The 24,428-nt window shown below is 41.8% G+C and overlaps 2 protein-coding genes across 2 annotated transcripts in view; both read left to right on the forward strand.

The window, feature by feature from the left end:
• The window catches only part of LOC129429211 (uncharacterized), a 66,197-nt gene extending 56,660 nt beyond the window's left edge, over window positions 1-9,537 (forward strand). The window contains exon 16 of the mRNA XM_073855454.1: window positions 9,491-9,537. The gene's annotated coding sequence lies outside the window, so the exon portion shown is untranslated. The remainder of the gene's footprint in view (window positions 1-9,490) is intronic.
• On the forward strand, window positions 2,162-15,548 carry LOC129429213 (uncharacterized). Its single transcript, XM_073855456.1, has 19 exons — window positions 2,162-2,206; window positions 2,347-2,503; window positions 3,619-3,646; window positions 3,735-3,892; window positions 4,497-4,580; window positions 4,676-4,723; window positions 5,126-5,431; window positions 9,447-9,557; window positions 10,270-10,341; window positions 10,469-10,573; window positions 11,748-11,819; window positions 11,945-12,049; window positions 13,167-13,238; window positions 13,365-13,459; window positions 13,542-13,645; window positions 13,786-13,938; window positions 14,367-15,162; window positions 15,268-15,323; window positions 15,452-15,548. Exons 4-19 carry the CDS (start codon window positions 3,886-3,888, stop codon window positions 15,546-15,548), a joined length of 2,283 nt encoding a protein of 760 aa, XP_073711557.1. The 5' UTR covers window positions 2,162-2,206; window positions 2,347-2,503; window positions 3,619-3,646; window positions 3,735-3,885.
• The last annotated feature ends 8,880 nt before the right edge of the window (window positions 15,549-24,428 follow it).

A 24,428-nucleotide genomic window follows, 5' to 3' on the forward strand; every position in this document is an offset into this window, starting at 1 on the left:
AATTCATTTCTGAAAAGAAAATTATATTATATCTTTTGTCCTTAATAAACACAGTAAACAATCTTCTATTTAATAAGTAAAGAAATATCCTGTAGGGGTCACACTGTAAGAAAGATTTCTATATTAACATTTGTTGACTGTGTTTATTTGTTGACTGTCTGTTTGTTTATATTTTCGCACTGCATTACATGATCTTGATCTCTGCTCCGAGAACCTTTGGTGCCCATAACAGAGGTACAGTATAAGCAGTACAAGGTTTTATCCAATTGCTTCAGTGGGAAGTCATTTTATGAAGAGAATGTAAGATTGTGAAGTGTTTTATTGACATTATTAGTTTTAGTTTAAAATGATAAACATCCAGTGATGCTCAATGATTAGTCAGGGTTGCCAAATTTGGCTCCTAGGCTGGCCTGAGATGAAAACCATTAACATTGCCATATTTCATTCATCATCCTCCTTCTTTCTCTTCAGCTTGACCTTCCTGCTTTGATATACATGTCTTTGCTTGCTCTGGCTATGCACTGCACAGTATAATATTTTATATGTAGGTCTTTAATAAGACTAAAAGTGTGAGGACTGAAGTACAGGGACAGCCTGAAGTGTACTGGTGAATATGCAAAACCTAAATAAATGTCATCATGTGAGTGTTAGGTTTTTTTAATATACTGACACATTTATGTTCTGTGGTCCTTTATGAAAATTATCCATGGGTTTTAATAGTAAAAGAGTAAAACATGTTTTTGAAATTGATTACAAGTGTATTACCATTTTTTTTTACTAATAAATAACATGGTTAAGCTATGGTTACGGTAGCAAAAGCTGTTAATTTGTGATAAACAACCATAGTAAGCTTAAAAACTAATATCAACAATATTACACATAATTTCACATAACAACCCTTCTTATTTTCAGTATAAAAAACTGAAGTAAAAATATTTAGTTATTAAGTTAATAATTATTATTATTTATGACTATAGAGGTGGAAGACTTTGAGGAAAGGGAGACTTTATCTCATCACAAGCCTCTCCAAGCAGTGGCGCCCTCACTAAAGGGGAACTTAAGACTGCATAGTAAATATAAAGAATTTCCATAGAAAGTGTTTGTTATAGATTTCTACTCTTTGCATCTGTCTCATATATCAAGTGTATCAATTTGCATGATACTTTTTCAGCTGTTTAGGCAAATTATTTACTGTCGGCTTATTGTTTTTGTTTCTCACGTATCAGGAAATCCTCTATTGTTGAGAGTGAATCACTCACAGAGGAGTGTAGTGTGGACCGGTCGATCCACAGCCTGCCATCAGCCTCAGATTGAGGTGACCGATGGTGATGTGGAGAAGCCAGGAGAGAGCGTCTCCCTGGAGCAGTCATCAGCTTCCCGTGAAGTGTGTGGCTGCACTTCATTTTTGTTCATATTAGTGAAAATTATACTAAAGTATAAACTTCTGTTGTTATGAATATCAAATGGTACTTTAACAAACCAGTCAGTGGTGTTTTATTTAACCTCTCTGCTTTGTTCTCAGCAGCTTTTCTGTGGGTCACAGTGGAACCTGAAGAGTCCACATCCTCATCTTCTCCAGAAGAATCAAGGTGTTTCTCAATGTCAAGGAAGGATCCTCGGAAGCCAGAATTTCGAGGATGCTACGTCATCGACATCCGTCGAAAAATATCCCATACACAGGAAAGGATGCATATGTGTAGCCTTCACGCTCTTCGCACTCTGAAATCACCCACAATCCTATGCGCGCAGTGGCGAAAGCACATCTTATTATTACTGACGTAATAATGCAATAACGTGCACTTGCTAGCCTGTTCCATTTATGTGTTCTCCGAATGCTAAGAGGAGCCTCGCCTTGCCTCTGAAGGAAGTAACTTGGAACGACCAGTCCTGCCTAGGATGTACCCTTGACATTGAGAAACACCTTCAGTCTACACACCACAGGTGAGATTTTGTCAGCTTGTGTTTTCTTTAAAGATGTTGTATAGAGAGTTTTGTGAATCTCTATCATCACAAAAGAGTAAAATAAATTAAATTATAATTCAAGCCAGAGTGTTCAGTAGTCTTACAATTTAATACATACATAACATAAGTGATGATAATGTGATTTCTAGGATTATATCATGGGGACGGAGACTAGTAGTCTTCACGAGAGGGCGGAGACTTTAGTCTTTGTGTCTGGTTGCGGATACGTGTCTGCAGGCTTCCGGTAAGAACACCCGCATCTTCAGTTGTTTCATTGCATGAACATTATTTTGTTTTGTTCTCCTGTGATTAAGACACAGTGATCAGATACATAATTGTTAAAGAGCTGAGTTGGTTTAAAATGAAGATGTCCTTCGCTTACAGATTTAAGGTAGGGCTTACCCTGTTTAGGTTTGCCCAAACCTCACGGTTGGCTAGCTTGCACACTGGCAAGGGACACGATGGACAGGTGGATTCTTCGGCTACGAAGAGAAGAGCGGTGGGGTCTGAAGCTGATTGACCTTTACAGGTTTGCCGAAAGGTATGGGTAACTTTTTTTTGTGGGCGAGGTATCTGTTTGTCCCGTGGGGAAAAAAATGTGTTGAACAGTTTAAAGTGTAAAGAGCAGTAACTTTAGTTTCTGGACTGGTGAATGTAAACCAGCGTCTGGAAAAGATTTAGGGCCAGATTTACTAAACGGGCCAAATTAATGTGAGGGCGCAATTCCCAAATAGCCCAGATGGGAGTGGTAATATCTGCGGTTTATTTACTAAAAAGGCGCAAATTAAAAAACACAGACGCAGCAGCTGATTTTCTTAAGGTCCAGCGCAATCTCTACTAAAAGCAGCGCAAATTAGTTTAGGGTCGCAAATAGAAGCTGATGCTCCTGCAGGTGCGGGTGATCTGTTAACGCCTGATGCGCTTGAGTTCAGCACCACGGAAATCACAGGTGAAAATGCGGGGTGTGAAATCCCAACTAACACGGCAAAGAAAAAATGAAGTTGTACAAGAAGTTTTAAAACACTGGGTATTGTGTGACTTCTCCTAGTGAATCCTCTTTTATTTCCTTATATAATGCTTTGCAAACAATATTTTTGAATAATATGTTCCTCTGGCCTTCTAAAACTGTTTTATGTGGAAAAAAATCGTTTGCGCTCTCTGATCTCTGTGATTCGCCTCCTATATCAGCAACAATCGCAGCCCTTTCAAGTGCAAATGGTTTCTTTTTTTGTCTTTAAATAATGGCACAAATACCAGTAATTTCACACATGCAAACAACATGCAAGTAAATCTTGTTGTGTGAATCATTTAAATACTCTTCCCCAATAAATTTTGCATCTGAAACTTCCAAAAATGTATATGCAATAAGGTCAATCACAAAAATAACTGGCCCACGCCTTTTCACGCTAATTGTTCACTGTAATAATCCCCACACTCATTATTTAATGCCAGAATAATGGTTTGCGCTGGCGCAAGCTGTTATTAAATCTGAACTTTAAAATGCTGCTACAGCATCTGTCAGAAATATATATATATATATATTTTTTTTTTGCACAATTGTAGTAACAGTAGTGAACTAGTACTGTAGATGTCATACAATTCATACTGATCTATCTGTGTAAACACTGAATGATAGATGTATTTTTTCTTTTTCAGGTTATAGTAATGCAGCTGTGCACCACCGGTGAATATGCAAAACCCAAATAAATGCCATTATGTTCATAAACATTATGTGTTTTTAAATTCTTTGTTAAGTCTGTTCATTTAAACAGATAATCCACAGAGTAATGTGAGATCCGACTTGAACATGTGAGGTTTTGGCCGTGGAGCTGAAGCTCTGTGCATCTAGGTGGAGATTTCTTTACATGAACTTAACAGCAGTGTCTTAACCGCATACTGTACATCACAAGATGTCATCAACGCATGACAGGTAATAAGAAACATGTAAATGTGTATTAAACATGAAACAAATGTGGCAGCGTGTTAAGACTTAAGCTTAATCAATTACAAATAAAAAACCGTATTTTGGGTCCGTATTTTTGAATAAAAAAAAAAATTCAATTTGTTTTTATACAAGTCAGTTTAACAATATGGTTTAGCCCGTCCTCATGTACTTATTTAAATATTATCAGTCCAGTGAGTATTAGGTTTTTTTAATATACTGACACATTTAAGTTTTGTGGTTATGTGAAAATTATCCATGGGTAAAAGAGTAAAAACATGGTTTTGACATTGATTACCAGTGTATTACCATATTTACTAATAAATAATATGGTTAAGCTGTGGTTACTGTAGCAAAAGCTGTTAATTTGTGGTAAACCAGTGTAAGCCTAAGAATCTTTTATGTATTAAAAACTAATATCCACTATATTGAACATACAGTAGTTACCACACAACAACCTTTCTTATTCTCAGTATTTTGTTTCAAATGAAACAAACAAAAGTAAAAAATATTTAGTAATGGTAATAAATTATTAAATAAATTAAAATAATTCATTAAACAATTGACAATTTCTGTGTTTTTGATTGACCAGTGAGTTATGCATCACATATATCAGCATCGGTTACAAAGGAAAAAAGGGCCTTCTTTTGTCCTTCTGCACCTGCCCCATGCGGAGGTCTGTGCATACCACTGTTTAGATATATAAAATCATGTCATTGTGTAGGTATTGTTTCCATTTATGTGGTTTGTTTTTTCTTTTTTTGTTGGTAGTGGGTATTTTCACTAAAGAGATGAAAGTGGGAAGTGAAACAGTTACTGGTGAGCGAAGAAAAGTTTGTGTCTTTCACAGGCATTTTATTGCTGAACAACAAACTAGATTGCAAAAGAAAAAATAAAATAGTTAATTACATCCATTTCTATTTTATATAAATAAAAAATAATAAATATGTTGACTATAATAACTGTAGCAACGCAGTGTATGAATGATGACATCATCATATTGAGAGCTATGATGTCGTGATTATTACATCAGAGTTCCGGCAGCTATATAAGCCAGCGCGCTCATCACAAAGTTGTGGGTTTATAGTTCGGTGTATGTTCGGTGTGGTTTTGGTAGTCGTCAGTGTTCAAGGCATTATATCTAGCGTGTTTATCATCTTGTTGTTGTTGTGTTAGAGGTGTTATTTGAGTTTCAAGTCATGAGTGTCGTCGTCATTTTAGGTGCAGGACGTCAGTGCCCTGATAAATTGATGAGGGCCTATTCTCATCTTGAAAATGGGTCGACGATCTTTTTATATAGAAAAGATCGTCCACTTGTTAGCATTCGACCGGATGTCCCGGCACCTCCTCAACCCACTGAGCCCTCCAACTCTGTGAGTAGCAGTGTGGAAAGCGATGCTTGCCCCTCGGAGCCTGCAGTCGCTACCAGTGCTGTTGCTCCACAGGTGGAGGAGGCGCTCATTGGGCGTGCGGTGCAGACATCCGAGGAGACATCATCTCTGAAGCCGCCATCAGCTCCTCCAAACAGTAAGACTTCATTTTTGTACAAATGTGGAAAATTATTCTAAAGTATAATCTTATGTTGTTATGAATTGGTACTTTAACAAACCTGTCAGTGTTTTTTTTATTTCATATCTCTCTGCTTTGTTCTCAGCAGCTTTTCCAACTAAGAATGATCTCTGGTACACAGTTCCAGAGCTTCAATTAGGGGAAGAGCGGGATGTGGAGGTTAGGCCGAAGTGGGCCAGACTGGCAGGATGCGGGAGTGAAAATCAGTAAGTTTTGCTAATTATTTCTGTTTCAGCCTTAAAGGACAAGTTTGGTATTTTACAATTAAAGCCCTGTTTTCAGATTGTTTATGGTGAAATAGAACGGTTTTGAATTAATGTATTAATAAATAGGGCTGGACGATTCGGAAAAAATCTAATTGCGATTTTTCTGATCAAAATTGCTATTTAAAGTGCGATTCATTGGTATATAATAAAAAAGCTACATCCAGGTTTGATGTGGTGGTTTTAATAGCACCAAAGAAAGATGCTGTGCTACTGTTTATTTAATACTTCTTAAACATTGTACCAAGGTGTCTGCAAGACTTTGCTCTTCTGCAGACACACTTTTTTTTAAATCTAAGAACATTAAACAAAATACAGTTTAACAAAAATGTATTGAAAGTTTTTTTTAAATAACATATAGGGCTATAGGCCAATGTATTTTGGCTGTCACTACAACAATGCTTCTGACAAGCAAATGTTTCGTTTTTTCTTTAAATCAAAAGACTGTACTCTTCTTGTTTTACTTTTCAGGCATCTGTAATAAATGTAAATATATTAGTTATTAGAATCTATGATTTAACATAAGCAAAAAATACAAATAAAACACTGCACAGTCCTCACTGTAGGATTTTTAATGTGGAGCTGCAGAAGCTTGTTCAGTTAAGAGTAAGGAGTGATTTTAATTTTTGGTGTGTAATAAACATTTCTGACACAGAAAGCACCAGGTTACTGTCACTTTAAGACACAAGACAGCTTTAAAACTGCTCTGCTTCAATATACTGATAAACATCCAGCTGTTTATGTTCAATTAGACAAGAAGGAAAACTTAAGTTTAGTGATCACGCGTGTGCTGACTACTTGCTGTGTTCGCGCTTCATGAACCCTCATGCATGTAAATATACTTTCAAAGCGGTGCGGATGTGCGCGTGCAAGAAAATATAATGTACCTCTTTCGTCTGATGTGTTCCGGGCTTTAATGAAACCTGCTTATAGTCTGATGAGGCGCTTGTCATTGTTTGCGATTCATGACGAGAAACGGACGTATATACACCTTTCTTTAAGTCCAACATTACACAAAAGGGAAATGTTTTCGCGCATTTCTGTCCTCTCATTTGCCGGTTAATAAGTTATAATGGGTTTTAAAAATGACTGAATCCAAAATCTGCCAACTTCCATGACATTCTGCGTTGTGCAGTTAATTCCATTTGTATGCATTTAGCGATTCTGTCCGTGTCCGGAAATCATATGGCCGTACACTTTGTTGGGGAGTTGAACTGCTGCACGCGCAATGGCGTTATCTGACGTTCAGTCAGCACCTCAGTGTTAATGCCCTCTATTGGTTTAAACTGCATCAACCGTAAAATGCGCATGAAGCGAACTGTCAAAAACGGCGTACTAGATGATTGTTATATTTGATAGTACTGAATCAAAATAATCGCCGCTTTTGCGATTCGAAAATCGCACCCATCCAAATCGCGATTTCGGTTTAAAAACGATTAATCGTGCAGCCCTATTAATAAATGTATTCTACCAATTAATGTTAAACGCAATATGTCATCTTTATAGTTTGAACTGTGGTTGTTTTTAAAAAGAATAATAAACAGCAGCTGCTTAATTCTTAAACATTTGCAGAAACAGTACTTACAGTTTTTACATATGTTTCTAGGTTTCCCACCGTATTTGCGAGTCCATCTGATTTAGATCAAGAGGACTTTCCAATGGAGAACCTCCCCTCACCTGCTCCTGTGTCTGCTCCAGTCCCTGAGGAGCCTCGGGTTGTGGCCCTCCCCTCACCTGCTCCTGTGTCTGCTCCAGTCCCTGAGGAGCCTCAGGTTGCGGCCCTCCCCTCACCTGCTCCTGTGTCTGCTCCAGTCCCTGAGGAGCCTCGGGTTGCGGCCCTCCCCTCACCTGCTCCTGTGTCTGCTCCAGTCCCTGAGGAGCCTCGGGTTGCGGCCCTCCCCTCACCTGCTCCTGTGTCTGCTCCAGTCCCTGAGGAGCCTCGGGTTGCGGCCCTCCCCTCACCTGCTCCTGTGTCTGCTCCAGTCTCTGAGGAGCCTCGGGTTGCGACATCCGAGGAGACATCATCTCTGAAGCCGCCATCAGCTCCTCCAAACGGTAAGACTTCATTTTTGTACAAATGTGGAAAATTATACTAAAGTATAATCTTATGTTGTTACGAATTGGTACTTTAACAAACCTGTCAGTGTTTTTTTATTTCATCTCTCTCTGCTTTGTTCTCAGCAGCTTTTCCAACTAAGAATGATCTCTGGTACACAGTTCCACAGATTCAATTAGGGGAAGAGCGGGATGTGGAGGTTAGGCCGAAGTGGGCCAGACTGGCAGGATGCGGGAGTGAAAATCAGTAAGTTTTGCTAATTATTTCTGTTTCAGCCTTAAAGGACAAGTTTGGTATTTTACACTTAAAGCCCTGTTTTCAGATTGTTTATGGTGAAATAGAACGGTTTTGAATAAATGTATTAATAAATGTATTCTACCAATTAATGTTAAACGCAATAGGTCATCTTTATAGTTTGAACTGTGGTTGTTTTTAAAAAGAATAATAAACAGCAGCTGCTTAATTCTTAAACATTTGCAGAAACAGTACTTACAGTTTTTACATATGTTTCTAGGTTTCCCACCGTATTTGCGAGTCCATCTGATTTAGATCAAGAGGACTTTCCAATGGAGAACCTCCCCTCACCTGCTCCTGTGTCTGCTCCAGTCCCTGAGGAGCCTCGGGTTGCGGCCCTCCCCTCACCTGCTCCTGTGTCTGCTCCAGTCCCTGAGGAGCCTCGGGTTGCGACATCCGAGGAGACATCATCTCTGAAGCCGCCATCAGCTCCTCCAAACGGTAAGACTTCATTTTTGTACAAATGTGGAAAATTATACTAAAGTATAATCTTATGTTGTTACGAATTGGTACTTTAACAAACCTGTCAGTGTTTTTTTATTTCATCTCTCTCTGCTTTGTTCTCAGCAGCTTTTCCAACTAAGAATGATCTCTGGTACACAGTTCCACAGATTCAATTAGGGGAAGAGCGGGATGTGGAGGTTAGGCCGAAGTGGGCCAGACTGGCAGGATGCGGGAGTGAAAATCAGTAAGTTTTGCTAATTATTCCTGTTTCAGCCTTAAAGGACAAGTTTGGTATTTTACACTTAAAGCCCTGTTTTCAGATTGTTTATGGTGAAATAGAACGGTTTTGAATAAATGTATTAATAAATGTATTCTACCAAATAATGTTAAACGCAATAGGTCATCTTTATAGTTTGAACTGTGGTTGTTTTTAAAAAGAATAATAAACAGCAGCTGCTTAATTCTTAAACATTTGCAGAAACAGTACTTACAGTTTTTACATATGTTTCTAGGTTTCCCACTGTATTTGCGAGTCTATCTGATTTAGATCAAGAGGACTTTCCAATAGAGAACCTCCCCTCACCTGCTCCTGTGTCTGCTCCAGTCTCTGAGGAGCCTCGGGTTGCGGCCCTCCCCTCACCTGCTCCTGTGTCTGCTCCAGTCCCTGAGGAGCCTCGGGTTGCGGCCTTCCCCTCACCTGCTCCTGTGTCTGCTCCAGTCCCTGAGGAGCCTCGGGTTGCGACATCCGAGGAGACATCATCTCTGAAGCCGCCATCAGCTCCTCCAAACGGTAAGACTTCATTTTTGTACAAATGTGGAAAATTATTCTAAAGTATAATCTTATGTTGTTACGAATTGGTACTTTAACAAACCTGTCCGTGTTTTGTTATTTCATATCTCTCTGCTTTGTTCTCAGCAGCTTTTCCAGCTAAGAATGATCTCTGGTACACAGTTCCACAGCTTCAATTAGGGGAAGAGCGGGATGTGGAGGTTAGGCCGAAGTGGGCCAGACTGGCAGGATGCGGGAGTGAAAATCAGTAAGTTTTGCTAATTATTTCTGTTTCAGCCTTAAAGGACAAGTTTGGTATTTTACACTTAAAGCCCTGTTTTCAGATTGTTTATGTTGAAATAGAACGGTTTTGAATTAATGTATTAATAAATGTATTCTACCAATTAATGTTAAACGCAATAGGTCATCTTTATAGTTTGAACTGTGGTTGTTTTTAAAAACAATAATAAACAGCAGCTGCTTAATTCTTAAACATTTGCAGAAACAGTACTTACAGTTTTTACATATGTTTCTAGGTTTCCCACCGTATTTGCGAGTCCATCTGATTTAGATCAAGAGGACTTTCCAATGGAGAACCTCCCCTCACCTGCTCCTGTGTCTGCTCCAGTCCCTGAGGAGCCTCGGGTTGCGGCCCTCCCCTCACCTGCTCCTGTGTCTCCTCCAGTCCCTGAGGAGCCTTGGGTTGCGGCCCTCCCCTCACCTGCTTCTGTGTCTGCTCCAGTCCCTGAGGAGCCTCGGGTTGTGGCCCTCCCCTCACCTGCTCCTGTGTCTGCTCCAGTGCCTGAGGAGCCTCGGGTTGCGGCCCTCCCCTCACCTGCTCCTGTGTCTGCTCCAGTCCCTGAGGAGCCTCGGGTTGCGGCCCTCCCCACACCAGCTCCTGTGTCTGCTCCAGTGCCTTAGTAGACTCTGGTAGCTTCCCTCCCCTCACCTGCTCCTGTGTCTGCTCCAGTCCCTGAGGAGCCTTGGGTTGCGACATCCGAGGAGACATCATCTCTGAAGCCACCATCAGCTCCTCCAAATGGTAAGACTTCATTTTTGTACAAATTTGGAAAATTATTCTAAAGTATAATCTTATGTTGTTATGAATTGGTACTTTAACAAACCTGTCAGTGTTTTTTTTATTTCATATCTCTCTGCTTTGTTCTCAGCAGCTTTTCCAACTAAGAATGATCTCTGGTACACAGTTCCAAAGCTTCAATTAGGGGAAGAGCGGGATGTGGATGTTAGGCCGAAGTGGGCCAGACTGGCAGGATGTGGGAGTGAAAATCAGTAAGTTTTGCTAATTATTTCTGTTTCAGCCTTAAAGGACAAGTTTGGTATTTTACACTTAAAGCCCTGTTTTCAGATGGTTTATGGTGAAATAGAACGGTTTTGAATTAATGTATTAATAAATGTATTCTACCGATTAATGTTAAACGCAATAGGTCATCTTTATAGTTTGAACTGTGGTTGTTTTTAAATACAATAATAAACAGCAGCTGCTTGATTCTTAAACATTTGCAGAAACAGTACTTACAGTTTTTACATATATTTCTAGGTTTCCCACCGTATTTGCGAGTCCATCTGATTTAGATCAAGAGGACTTTCAAATGGAGAACCCCCCCTCACCTGCTCCTGTGTCTGCTCCAGTCCCTGAGGAGCCTCGGGTTGCGGCCCTCCCCTCACCTGCTCCTGTGTCTGCTCCAGTCCCTGAGGAGCCTCGGGTTGCGGCCCTCCACTCACCTGCGCCTGTGTCTGCTCCAGTCCCTGAGGAGCCTCGGGTTGCGCCCCCCCCCTCACCTGCTCCTGTGTCTGCGCCCGTCCCTGAGGCGCCTCGGGGTGCGGCCCGCCCCTCACCTGCTCCTGTGTCTGCTCCAGTCCCTGAGGAGCCTCGGGTTGCGGCCCTCCTCTCACCTGCTTCTGTGTCTGCTCCAGTCCCTGAGGAGCCTCGGGTTGGGGCCCTCTCCTCACCTGCTCCTGTGTCTGCTCCAGTCCCTGAGGAGCCTCGGGTTGCGGCCCTCGCCTCACCTGCTCCTGAGACTTCTCAAGACCCTGAGGAGCCTCGGGTTGCGGCCCTCCCCTCACCTGCTCCTGGGTGTGCGCCAGTCCGTGTGGAGCCTCGGGTTGCAGCCCTCCCCTCACCTGCTCCTGTGTCTGCTCCAGTCCCTGAGGAGCCTCGGGTTGCGGCCCTCCCCTCACCTGCTCCTGTGTCTGCCCCAGTCCTTGAGGAGCCTCGGGTTGCGGCCGTCCCCTCACCTGCTCCTGTGTCTGCTCCAGTCCCTGAGGAGGCTCGGGTTGCGGCCCTCCCCTCACCTGCTCCTGTGTCTGCTCCAGTCCCTGAGGAGCCTCGGGTTTCGGCCCTCCCCTCACCTGCTCCTGTGTCTGCTCCAGTCCCTGAGGAGCCTCGGGTTGCGGCCCTCCCCTCAACTGCTCCTGCGTCTGCTCCAGTCCCTGAGGAGCCTCGGGTTGCGACATCCGAGGAGACATCATCTCTGAAGCTGCCATCAGCTCCTCCAAACGGTAAGACTTAATTTTTGTACAAATGTGGAAAATTATACTAAAGTATAATCTTATGTTGTTATGAATTGGTACTTTAACAAACCTGTCAGTGTTTTTTATTTCATCTCTCTCTGCTTTGTTCTCAGCAGCTTTTCCAACTAAGAATGATCTCTGGTACACAGTTCCAAAGCTTCAATTAGGGGAAGAGCGGGATGTGGATGTTAGGCCGAAGTGGGCCAGACTGGCAGGATGTGGGAGTGAAAATCAGTAAGTTTTGCTAATTATTTCTGTTTCAGCCTTAAAGGACAAGTTTGATATTTTACACTTAAAGCCCTGTTTTCAGATGGTTTATGGTGAAATAAAACGGTTTTGAATTAATGTATTAATAAATGTATTCTACCGATTAATGTTAAACGCAATAGGTCATCTTTATAGTTTAAACTGTGGTTGTTTTTAAATACAATAATAAACAGCAGCTGCTTGATTCTTAAACATTTGCAGAAACAGTACTTACAGTTTTTACATATATTTCTAGGTTTCCCACCGTATTTGCGAGTCCATCTGATTTAGATCAAGAGGACTTTCAAATGGAGAACCCCCCCTCACCTGCTCCTGTGCCTGCTCCAGTCCCTGAGGAGCCTCGGGTTGCGGCCCTCCCCTCACCTGCTCCTGTGTCTGCTCCAGTCCCTGAGGAGCCTCGGGTTGCGGCCCTCCCCTCACCTGCTCCTGTGTCTGCTCCAGTCCCTGAGGAGCCTCGGGTTGCGGCCCTCCCCTCACCTGCTCCTGTGTCTGCTCCAGTCCCTGAGGAGCCTCGGGTTGCGGCCCTCCCCTCACCTGCTCCTGTGTCTGCTCCAGTCCCTGAAGAGCCTCGGGTTGGGGCCCTCTCCTCACCTGCTCCTGTGTCTGCTCCAGTCCCTGAGGAGCCTCGGGTTGCGGCCCTCTCCTCACCTGCTCCTGTGTCTGCTCCAGTCCCTGAGGAGCCTCGGGTTGCGGCCCTCCCCTCACCTGCTCCTGTGTCTGCTCCAGTCCCTGAGGAGCCTCGGGTTGCGGCCCTCCCCTCACCTGCTCCTGTGTCTGCTCCAGTCCCTGAGGAGCCTCGGGTTGCGGCCCTCCCCTCACCTGCTCCTGTGTCTGCCCCAGTCCCTGAGGAGCCTCGGGTTGCGGCCGTCCCCTCACCTGCTCCTGTGTCTGCTCCAGTCCCTGAGGAGCCTCGGGTTGCGGCCCTCCCCTCACCTGCTCCTGTGTCTGCTCCAGTCCCTGAGGAGCCTCGGGTTGCGGCCCTCCCCTCACCTGCTCCTGTGTCTGCCCCAGTCCCTGAGGAGCCTCGGGTTGCGGCCCTACCCTCAACTGCTCCTGCGTCTGCTCCAGTCCCTGAGGAGCCTCGGGTTGCGACATCCGAGGAGACATCATCTCTGAAGCTGCCATCAGCTCCTCCAAACGGTAAGACTTAATTTTTGTACAAATGTGGAAAATTATACTAAAGTATAATCTTATGTTGTTATGAATTGGTACTTTAACAAACCTATCAGTGTTTTTTTATTTCATCTCTCTCTGCTTTGTTCTCAGCAGCTTTTCCAACTAAGAATGATCTCTGGTACACAGTTCCACTGTGTACCACAGATAAAAAGGATGTGGACTCTGATCTCTATCATCACAAAAGGGTAAAAAAGTACATTTCAATACAAACGAGTCTTACACTGTAATAAATACATGACCTGTTTGTGATGATAATGTGATTTCTAGGAGGATATCATGGAGACAGAGACTAGTCTTTCTGAAAGGGCGGAGACTTTAGTTTTCGATTTAGTGCGTTTGTCTGGTAGCGGAAGTGTGTCTGCAGAATTCCAGTAAGAACTCCCGACTCTTCAATAGTTTCATTGCATAAACATTATTTTGTTTTGTCTTCCTGTGATTAAGACACTGTTATCAGATGCATAATTGTTAGACAGCTGAGTTGGTTTATAATGATGATGTTCCTCTCTTACAGATTTAAGGTAGGGCTTACCCTGGTTAGGTTTGCCGAAACCTCACGGTTGGCTTGCAGACTGGCAAGAGAGACGATGGACAGGTGGATTTTTCGTCTCCAAAGAGAAGGGCGGTGGGGTAGGAAGCTAAAGGACCTCTCCAGGTTTATCGTAAGGTATGGGAAACTTATTTTTCTAAAAAAAAAAAAAATTATTTGTTCAATTCAGCATTTTAAAGTGTAATGCGCAGTAACTGAAGTTTCAAGACTGGTGAATGTAAACCAGCATCTGGAAAAGATTTAAAATTCTCTTACAGCATCTGTCAGAATTTTATTTGACACACTGATAATAACAGTAATGAACTAGTACAGTAAATGTCATACAATTCATATTGATCAGAACAATCAGATTAATGCAATATTTAAAGAAAATATTTTTAATAAAATCAGTTTGGGCAAATGTATTCTACCAATTAATGTTAAACGCAATAGGTCATCTTTATAGTTTGAACTGTGGTTGTTTTTAAAAACAATAATTAACAGCAGATGCATAATTCTTAAACATTTGCAGAAACAGTACTTACAGTTTTTACATATGTTTCTAGATTTCCCACCGTATTTGCGAGTCCATCTGATTTAGATCAAGAGGACTTTCCAATGGAGGACCTCTCCTTGGATGAAGAGAATGAGGACCACCCCTTACCTGTTCCTGTGGTTGCTCCAGTCCCTGAGGAGCCTCGGGTTGCGGCCCTCCCCTCACCTGCTCCTGTGTCTGCTCCAGTCCCTGAGGAGCCTCGGTTTGCGGCCCTCCCCTCACCTGCTCCTGTGTCTGCTCCAGTCCCTGAGGAGCCTCGGGTTGCGGCCCTCCCCTCACCTGCTCCTGTGTCTGCTCCAGTCCCTGAGGAGCCTCGGGTTTCGGCCCTCCACTCACCTGCTCCTGTGTCTGCTCCAGTCCCTGAGGAGCCTTGGGTTGTGGCCCTCCCCTCACCTGCTCCTGTGTCTGCTCCAGTCCCTGTGGAGCCTCGGGTTGCGTCCCTCCACTCACCTGCTCCTGTGTCTGCTCCAGTCCCTGAGGAGCTTCGGGTTGCGGCCCTCCCCTCACCTGCTCCTGTGTCTGCTCCAGTCCCTGTGGAGCCTCGGGTTGCGGCCCTCCCCTCACCTGCTCCTGTGTCTGCTCCATTCCCTGAGGAGCCTCGGGTTGCGGCCCTCCCCTCACCTGCTCCTGTGTCTGCTCCAGTCCCTGAGGAGCCTCGGGTTGCGGCCCTCCCCTCACCTGATCCTGTGTCTGCTCCATTCCCTGAGGAGCCTCGGGTTGCGGCCCTCCCCTCACCTGCTCCTGTGTCTGCTCCATTCCCTGAGGAGCCTCGGGTTGCGGCCCTCCCCTCACCAATGTCTGCCCAGGTACAGGTACATTTTTATCAGAGCCATAAACACAAATATTGGCAATTTTATTGTAAAAAAAAGTTTTATATTCATGTTTTAAATTACTGTTTGTTTTATTTACAGCAAAATAATGAAGATGTTTTTGTGGATATGAAAGTTGATTACAACTCTGTACCTCAGTAAGTTTAACAACGTCTCTCCATTTTTCGTCTTTACCTTTTAAATATTACATGGGCTTCTTTAACATTAACAGTAGTTTGTTTATTTCCAAAAAGGTTTCTTACCGTACATTTCTATGTATTTATAGATCTTCACCTCCTCACGATTTGCCTGTCCGGCAGGCGGCTCCACTCCTGCCTTCCCCTAGGAAGCGCAGAGCTGGCCCCACACAGGTAGATTTATAACAGAGCCCTGAGAAAAAAAAATTTCAATTTCATTTTAAAAATCCTTTAATATACATGGATTAAATCTGTTTGTTTTAATTACAGCTTCAATTAGGGGAAGAGCGGGATGTGGATGTAAGGCCGAAGAGGGCCAGACTGGCAGGATGCGGGAGTGAAAATCAGTAAGTTTTGCTAATTATTTCTGTTTCAGCCTTAAAGGACAAGTTTGGTATTTTACACTTAAAGCCCTGTTTTTAGATTGTTTATTGTGAAATAGAACCGTTTTGAATTAATGTATTAATAAATGTATTCTACCAATTAATGTTAAACGCAATAGGTCATCTTTATAGTTTAAACTGTGGTTGTTTTTAAAAACAATAATAAACAGCAGCTGCTTGATTCTTAAACATTTGCAGAACCAGTACTTACAGTTTTTACATATGTTTCTAGGTTTCCCACCGTATTTGCGAGTCCATCTGATTTAGATCAAGAGGACTTTCCAATGGAGAACCTCCCCTCACCTGCTCCTGTGTCTGCTCCAGTCCCTGAGGAGCCTCGGGTTGCGGCCCTCCCCTCACCAATGTCTGCCCAGGTACAGGTACATTTTAATCAGAGCCATAAACACAAGTATTGCCAATTTTATTGTAAAAAACAGTTTTATATTCATGTTTTAAATTACTGTTTGTTTTATTTACAGCAAAATAATGAAGATGTTTTTGAGGATATGGAAGTTGATTACAACTCTATACCTCAGTAAGTTTAACAACGTCTCTCCATTTTTCGTCTTTACCTTTTAAATATTACATGGGCTTCTTTAACATTAACAGTAGTTTGTTTGCAGAAACATTTTTTACAGTAAATTTGTATTTATTCATAGACAGTTTAAAAGCGTCTCTGCATTTTTTGCATTAATCTTTGTAATATTACATTTAGCTGTGTTTCATTTTGACTTTTTTTAGTGCTTGAATATTTCCAAAAAGGTTTCTTACCGTACATTTCTATGTATTTATAGATCTTCACCTCCTCAAGATTTGCCTGTCCGGCAGGCGGCTCCACTCCTGCCTTCCCCTAGGAAGCGCAGAGCTGCCCCCACACAGGTAGATTTATAACAGAGCCCTGAGTAAAATTTTTTCAATTTCATTTTAAAAATCCTTTAATATACATGGATTAAATCTGTTTGTTTTAATTACAGCTTCAATTAGGGGAAGAGCGGGATGTGGAGGTTAGACCGAAGAGGGCCAGACTGGCAGGATGCAGGAGTGAAAATCAGTAAGTTTTGCTAATTATTTCTGTTTCAGCCTTAAAGGACAAGTTCGGTATTTTACACTTAAAGCCCTGTTTTCAGATTGTTTATGGTGAAATAGAACGGTTTTGACAGAAATTTCGACATATGCAGCTGCCCTGAGAATTTTTGGGTGTTTGTGTTTCACCTCCCAGCTCTACAATGGGTTTAATGGTGCACTGGAACAATCCTTCCTAAAATGCATTAAACTTTCGTTTACAAAGACGTGAAACTCACCGAGTGGTCAGGGGTGTTTACTGGTATGCTCACACAAAAATCGCTGCAAAATACGCATTCCAACAGGTTTTATCGTAGTTTTGTCCAACTCCATTGACTTGTATTAGATGTGCTGTGAGGTACGGTATTACTCCACGCCGGGAACGCGTTTCTATTCTTGCAATTGGCAAAGGCGGATTATCGCCACCAGCTGGGCTGGAGTGTCTATTATTCAAGCTCTAAGCGGAAGAATATATGGGTGTGAGGGGTTTGAAAAAAAAGGTCCACAAGTTAACAACGAATGCTAAAACAGCTGTTGGAAAGCATCTTTTGCAGCGATTTTTGTGTGAGCATATCAGTGAACACCCCTGACCACTCGGTGAGTTTCACGTCTTTGTAAACGAAAGTTTAATGCATTTTAGAAAGGATTGTTCCAGTGCACCTATAAACCCATTGTAAAGGTGGGAGGTGAAACACGAACACCCGAAAATTCTCGGGGCAGCCGCATATGTTGAAATTTCAGTCAAAAGCGTTCTCTTTCACCATAAACAATCTGAAAACAGGGTTTTAAGTGTAAAATACCGAACTTGTCCTTTAACCTTTATGCTATTAGAATTGTCAGTTTTGTTTCTTAAACACATATTTTCCCTGCTTGAATGTTTCTAGAAATGTTTATTACCGTACTCTTTTATGTATTTATAGATGTTCACCTCCTCATGCTCCGCCTGTCGGGCAGGTAATTTTCTTGCGACCTCCACCCCTGCGCGTCTCGAGGAAGCACTCTGCTCCTTTCTCGCAGGTAGATTTATAACAGAACCCTAAGAAAAATTTGTTTCAATTTAAAAGTCCTTTAATATACATTAATTTAATCTGTTCAGGGAGTGGAGGTTAGCCCCAAGAAAGCCAGACTGGCAGGATGCGAGAGTGAGAATCAGTAAGTTTTGCTAATTATTTCTGTTTCAGCTTTTGTGCTATTAGAATTTGCAGTTTTTTTGTTTAACAGTAATTTTTATGCTTGAATATGTGCAGTCTGCATGCCCAGCAGGCACCTCCTCCGGCACCTCCTCCTGCAGATGGGTCAGTTCAAATATTTTGGAAAAGACGAAGTGTACAAAAGCACATTTAATTCCCATCACAAGAGACAACAGGACACATCAAATAAAACTTGTTTTAATCAAATGTGTTTTTAAAGTCTATTGATTTAAACAGACAATCCACAGAATAATGTGAGATTTCCGACAAATTGAAACGTTACCTTTCTATTGCAGAATGACTTATGTGAGTGTATAAAGTTTGTGAGAAGGAGCTATTTTAACTCAACTAAACTGCAGAATAACTGGTGACTTATATATAACCTTTGTATAGCCTATGACAGTGGTTCTCAACTCCAGTCCTCGGGACCCACTGCTGTGCATATTGTGCATGTCTCCCTTATTTAACACACCTGATAAAGATCATCAACTCGTTAGGATAGATTCCATGAACTGAACTGAGTGTGTCAGATATGAGAGACATCCAAAATGGCAGAGCAGTGGATCCCGAGGACTGGAGTTGAGATTGAGAACCACTGGCCTATGATATAATGATGAAGCCGTTGCCTCTTTGTCTCTACTGTAAATGTGCCCCTCTCGCCATAGTGAGATTTCAATTAAGTAAGCTTTTATTGTCATATGTGAGGACATACAGTGGTACAAAATATTGTATCTCTCAGGACCATGGTGTTACAAATAGTGACATGAGGAAACAACACAGACGGTTTCAGCAGTAACAACATAAACAAACGGCTTTCTTGGAATAAACGTAACTTCCACAAAAAAATCAATAACAATAGTGTAGTTTATTTCTGATAACAAGCAAAATAACAAGTAGATTACCTTAATCATAGCTAAAGTGTATCAAAACTACTCCGAGCTAATGTTACTGTATTAATGTATACAATTTTAACAGATCGGCTGCCAAACCTTCCTTCACACATAGCAGTGAGTGGTCGATGATCCCCGTTTTACAGGAAAGCAAAATATTTGCTATTTTTAACAAGATATCTGTTCCAGAGGTCAGTTTAGCCACCAGCCATAAACAAAACAGAGACTGGAAGTTAAGTTCTGTCCAGACGCATGACGGTGGCCACACCCACGTGTGTCTGATGAAACTCACACAATCAACTTAATCAAAATAAACGTACCCCTACTTGGCTACTAGGTTATCTGACTTGCACATATAAATATAATGCAATAATCTAAACTATAATCTATCCTTTACATCATATATACAATGTAGCTGTACAAAACTTACAATATTCAACATATTTAAAAAAAAAACAATAGTGCAGTTACAAAGACATTGTGCATAAAGAGGGGAATGGCCACATAGATTTAATAATAAATGTATTTATAATAAAATTACTACTTTTATAAAAAATATATTATAAAAGTAATAATTATAATGGATAAAAGTTACCATTTCCACTAAAAACAACAATAAACCAACGTATTATTAACAAAAATATTAATTCGTAAAAAATATTTGATAGATGTGAGATAAAAGGCTGTTGACTTAACGTTAATGTTTACAAACAAATGTCTACTTTTGCCAGCCTCACGTACGTGTGACGTGTGTTCAAGTTGCGTCATTTATAAATTCGCTCAGGGGGAGCCAAGATGGCGGTAGGATAGGATGTACTTTTCTAAGCGGTGTTATTTCCTTGGCGTTTTCGCTTCTAAATACAGTTTTTGATTAATTTCTGACAGCAGTTATTATTTTACGTCAACCTTTTGTCGAACTGTTAAATCCCATTGATTTCTTGCGCTGTGTTTTACACTTTTGAACTAACGTTGTGTCTGAGGTGAACGTTACCATAGCCAGGGCGGCGAAAGGAGAGAGAAGTGCGCGCAAAAATGAAATGCACTCATATGTGAAGAATGCTAGAATTGAGAATAAGGTACCGTTATATAAGAATGCTGTAATCGTCGAGGATCTGCGAGAGAAATACAGTGAGTATACAACGAAGTGGGTGGCTTTCGCATTGAAATTAGCAATGTGAGTCTTATCAACAGAAATATTTGGGAAATTTAAAAGAGAGTCTGTCCGACGCGGAGCGTTATTTAACATTAAGGAGGTGGAATTTACGACTCTATGGGCTGTCGGAGAGTAGGGAGGATGCCAAGACCAAAGTCGTGAAGGTAACTTTATATGTCATACCAACATTTAACACGAGCACTAATGTGACTCATCGACTTGGGAGGCTCAATGCCAACGGTAACAAGAAGCAACGTGCTAGACCTTTGATCATTCTATTTATTTCACGGTAAGAAAAATAGATACTTTCTCTGAAGCGCTGCAAAAAAAAACAACGACAACCAATATCTAAGTTCTAACTGAGGGGGCAACCTCCCGATCTCTCTGATGAAGCAAATAATTAAACTGAAATTCATCGGCTGGCTGCTAGAATCTGGCTCCAAAAGGGAGTCAATTCCCATAGACCTCCATGTAAAAAAGCCCGACTTTACACTAGAAAATAATATGTTTACGTTACAGCCTGATACAAAAGGGGGTGATTTTTTTTGTAACTCGTGCGATTATATAATTAAGCCTAAAGTACTGCACAATTAAGGGCGTGGCACTTGAGTGAGGGGTGAACAGCCACTGATGTCACTAGAATCAAGCTAGGTGTGGTTGGTTTCAGCAGCCAGCCAACTCATCTTCACCGACGTCCCGCCTCTTTACCCATTTTCGGTTATCCGTGAATGACGCATGGCCAAGATGGCAACGATAGGCACCGCCTACTTTAAGCTTCAAAAATGCTCTTCACAAACCTATGGGTGGCGTTACGGACACTACGTCCAGTCTATGGTTCTAACCAGACTAAGAAGCTGCAGTTTAAGAAAGACTTGACACCCGGTGATAGAGCAGCGAGACAGCGTTTGTGGCCCGAGGTCGAGCGCGCCAGAAAAGGTGAAAAAATGGCATACTTTGTTTTAGCGAAAGGCTATACGACTATAAATTGGCCTTTATGTGGATGGGATCCAGATTCGTCTAGATAGAAGACGACAACATATGGAGAACTGATAATAACTACTTAGTAAACAGAGGTACGGTATTTGTTCAAGTTAATCCTGTCTTTTCCACAGTTTCTCTTAAAGGCGGGGTGCACAATCTCTTGAAAGCCAATGCTGACATTTGAAATCACCTAAATAATTCAGGCAACGATGTCGTAAATGAGTGAAAGCATTACTACAGTAATCCAGGTCGAATGTGTTCTGATGCAGTGCAGAGCTTTAACAAAGAAAATAGAAACACTCACTTTAGTCAGACGTCCGTTTATCCCTGCATCCTCCACACAAACGCGTCCCCTGCACAATATCTCCACAGACGAGCTGCCTCAGCTCTGTGCTCGTCAGCCGATACATGTCTTTGAAATAAGCACGCGCCCAGAAACATTCACAAAACAAACGTTTATATCCTTATCTGATGGAAAAATGTTAAACCGAAAGCACACAGCGTGAGTCTGTCCAAGCTCATATACTCCGCAGCGCGTCTGCTCGTAAGCCGAAACACTAGAGGTGGGGTACTCGAACTTGGACAATTTTGAATGAACTCGGACTTGTCACGCACTCGGGTGAATCTGTACTCGGACTTGACACGGACTTGGACATTTTGGACTCTGAAAATATACAGAGTACAGTCGAGCCCACATCATGTGTAACAAAAACCAGCATAAACTTGAGATGAGAAATTAATAAATGTCTCAGTGTCTCGTACACACTGCAAACTTTTGGGAGTGACAACCACATTAAATGCGGGAGTGAATCCCCCAAATGTTCGTTTCATGTCTGTACGGAACAAGACTCACTACCGAAAATGTGATGATTGACACAGAAATAACCATAGCAACCTTCTGCCGTCTTGCGTGCTTATCACTCACAGCTTTGACCAAAATAATCTAACAGCATATGATGTGCGTTATGCGTCGGCTCAGCCGCGTCGAATCTCTGCTGTAAAATACACGTATGATGTGAAAACAAACCCATCGAGCGAAATACCGGAGTTAACATGGATATGAACGACTTTTGCAGATTATGTAAAGTAAATCGGGCCAGAGCTAGTTGAACATTATCCTTACGGTGTCTTTCCACTCACGTCTAACGGGAGGAACGCTCCTCTCTCCTCTCAAACTCTTCCACCAGACAACCATAACCACATGTAAATTAAATCTTCCTACCTTATTTTCTGGTTAATCAGGAATGTCACCAAAGAATGTTTGCCCACGCGTCCTCCACCATTAACTGTGAACAATGAAATTCCCTTCCATGATTTCTCGATCGTTTTTCACGTCAAGCTGTGCTGCACACAGTTTCTCGCTGACGACCGGTAAAGTTGATAAATTAAACTTTTCCCAAAACCTGTCGTGAGTAGGGCAACAACATAATCTCCATTCAAAATGTTTAACAAACACTTTTCTTGTTCGGGCTTAAGTTGGCAAGTGCCGGTTCTCCACAACAGAGCAAATAGCTTTCTGTGCCTCCATGTCCACTACAAACTACAACCGTGATTCGGCGCTTAGCGTCTATGTCACGGCTCTCAGCCCGCCCTCTGTTCATTGATTTGTCGGCCGACTCAATGCCGGAGGAAAAGGGTTTGAATGGGAGGTATCTCAGACTGAGTACAGAAGCATAATGAAATTTAGCAGAAGTACGAAGTCTGACGTAGTCAGGCTAGCACCGAATATTCGGCCACCCAAAATTTTCGGACGATTTTTGGCCAAAAGACTTTTATCACCGAAACAATGCGGCCGAAATGTTGTGATGACGCAAACAGAAAGCGAGACCTGCACGCTTGTCTGAAGCAACATTTATGCGTGTAAATGTATTTTAACCGCAGAAAAGGTGCTAAATTGAGCAGCTTTCTGAACGCACAGAGGCACATGCGGTTATATGTGTCCGGTCCAGACGTGATCATCACAGTAAGTTATGCCCTTCAAAGATCAGAACTCTTGATGTGTAAACTGTAGAGAGAGTCGCGCAAATGTGGCTCATACTGTAGTCCATTAGCATACATTTGGCGAATAAAGCAATGAAAAACAACGTAATGTTTTCATGTGGAGGGCCTGTTTATGCTGCGCTGTTTGGGATTCGCCCTCGGTTTCTGTGTGCTCGCGCGTTTAAGTGCCCTCAATAGTGCACACACAAGAGAGACTCGTTTAAAAAAAACAAGCGAACATAAAATCATTCTGTTATTGACAGGGCACATACAAACAAAATTATATCCACAGTATTCTTTTTCTAATAAAAACATTTGTTTATGTCTTAAGTGTATGCATAGATTACAATCAGAAACCAGTCTGTGCCTATTTGCAATTTGGTCTTAAAGAGACAGTAACCTCAATTAAACTACTTAAGTGTCATTAATGTTAATCAAACAACCTAAGACAAAGAGAAAATCACTTCTGTAGCGGTTTACCCAGTACAATATGGTGATGTCGTTGATGTATGATTTAGCTATGTCGGATTACATATTATATTTCAGCTATAATTATATTTATCTGTAGTTTAATTTATTATTATTAATTCTGTTGTTTTAATATAACACATTTTGTCTGTTTATTTACAGGATTATTAGATGTCAGACTCCTGACTTTCAGCACACCTGACTTTCAGCACACCTGACTTTCAGCACTCCCGACTTTCAGCACTCCCGACTTTCAGCACTCCCGACTTTCAGCACTCCTGACTTTCAGCACTGGTTTCTGGTGTGTCATTAAGGAGAAACTGTAGGCTTCTAATGTTATGTCCTGGCCATGCAAATATTGCAAATTTGAGACATCAAAACATGTAGAACTTTTTGCATTATAGATTAAAACATCCACACACTGGTCAAGGCCGGTCTGTGCCCTGCTTGTACTTGGATTGTCCGTGCTCATTTAGAGGTTGGGGGCCACTTCGTGCACATTTGTCTAGGCACCACACACAAACAGAACAGTTAAGACAAACTGTTTCATTTTCATGTCTTGTGTGTAATTTGTTTAGTTGTCACACAGAGAGGCAGTATTTTGAACACCTTGGTGTTCATCTCAAAAAGCACGAAACTGTTCATTGTGTTTTTAGAGATTGTGACTACAGTACCAACATATATTCAACTTTTGCTTCACATAGAAGTAGGAAGCACAATCCTCACTGCCTTGAAGACTTTAAAAATACAGTATTTCAGACATACTCAAATCAGACAATAGAATCTAGTAGTTTGTTAGATGAAAGTGATGTTAGTTTTGATGATGCACCTGTAGAAGAGGGTGTAGATTTGGGTGAAGTCGTTGTTGATCAGCTTGGTTCCTTATTGCTTAAATTGGGCTGCATCTTAAATGTGCCTAGTAAATGTATAGATGAAATTGTAGGGGATCTTCAGTTTAT

Source organism: Misgurnus anguillicaudatus, chromosome 18 (genome assembly GCF_027580225.2).
Source record: "Misgurnus anguillicaudatus chromosome 18, ASM2758022v2, whole genome shotgun sequence".
Classification (NCBI taxonomy): domain Eukaryota; kingdom Metazoa; phylum Chordata; class Actinopteri; order Cypriniformes; family Cobitidae; genus Misgurnus; species Misgurnus anguillicaudatus.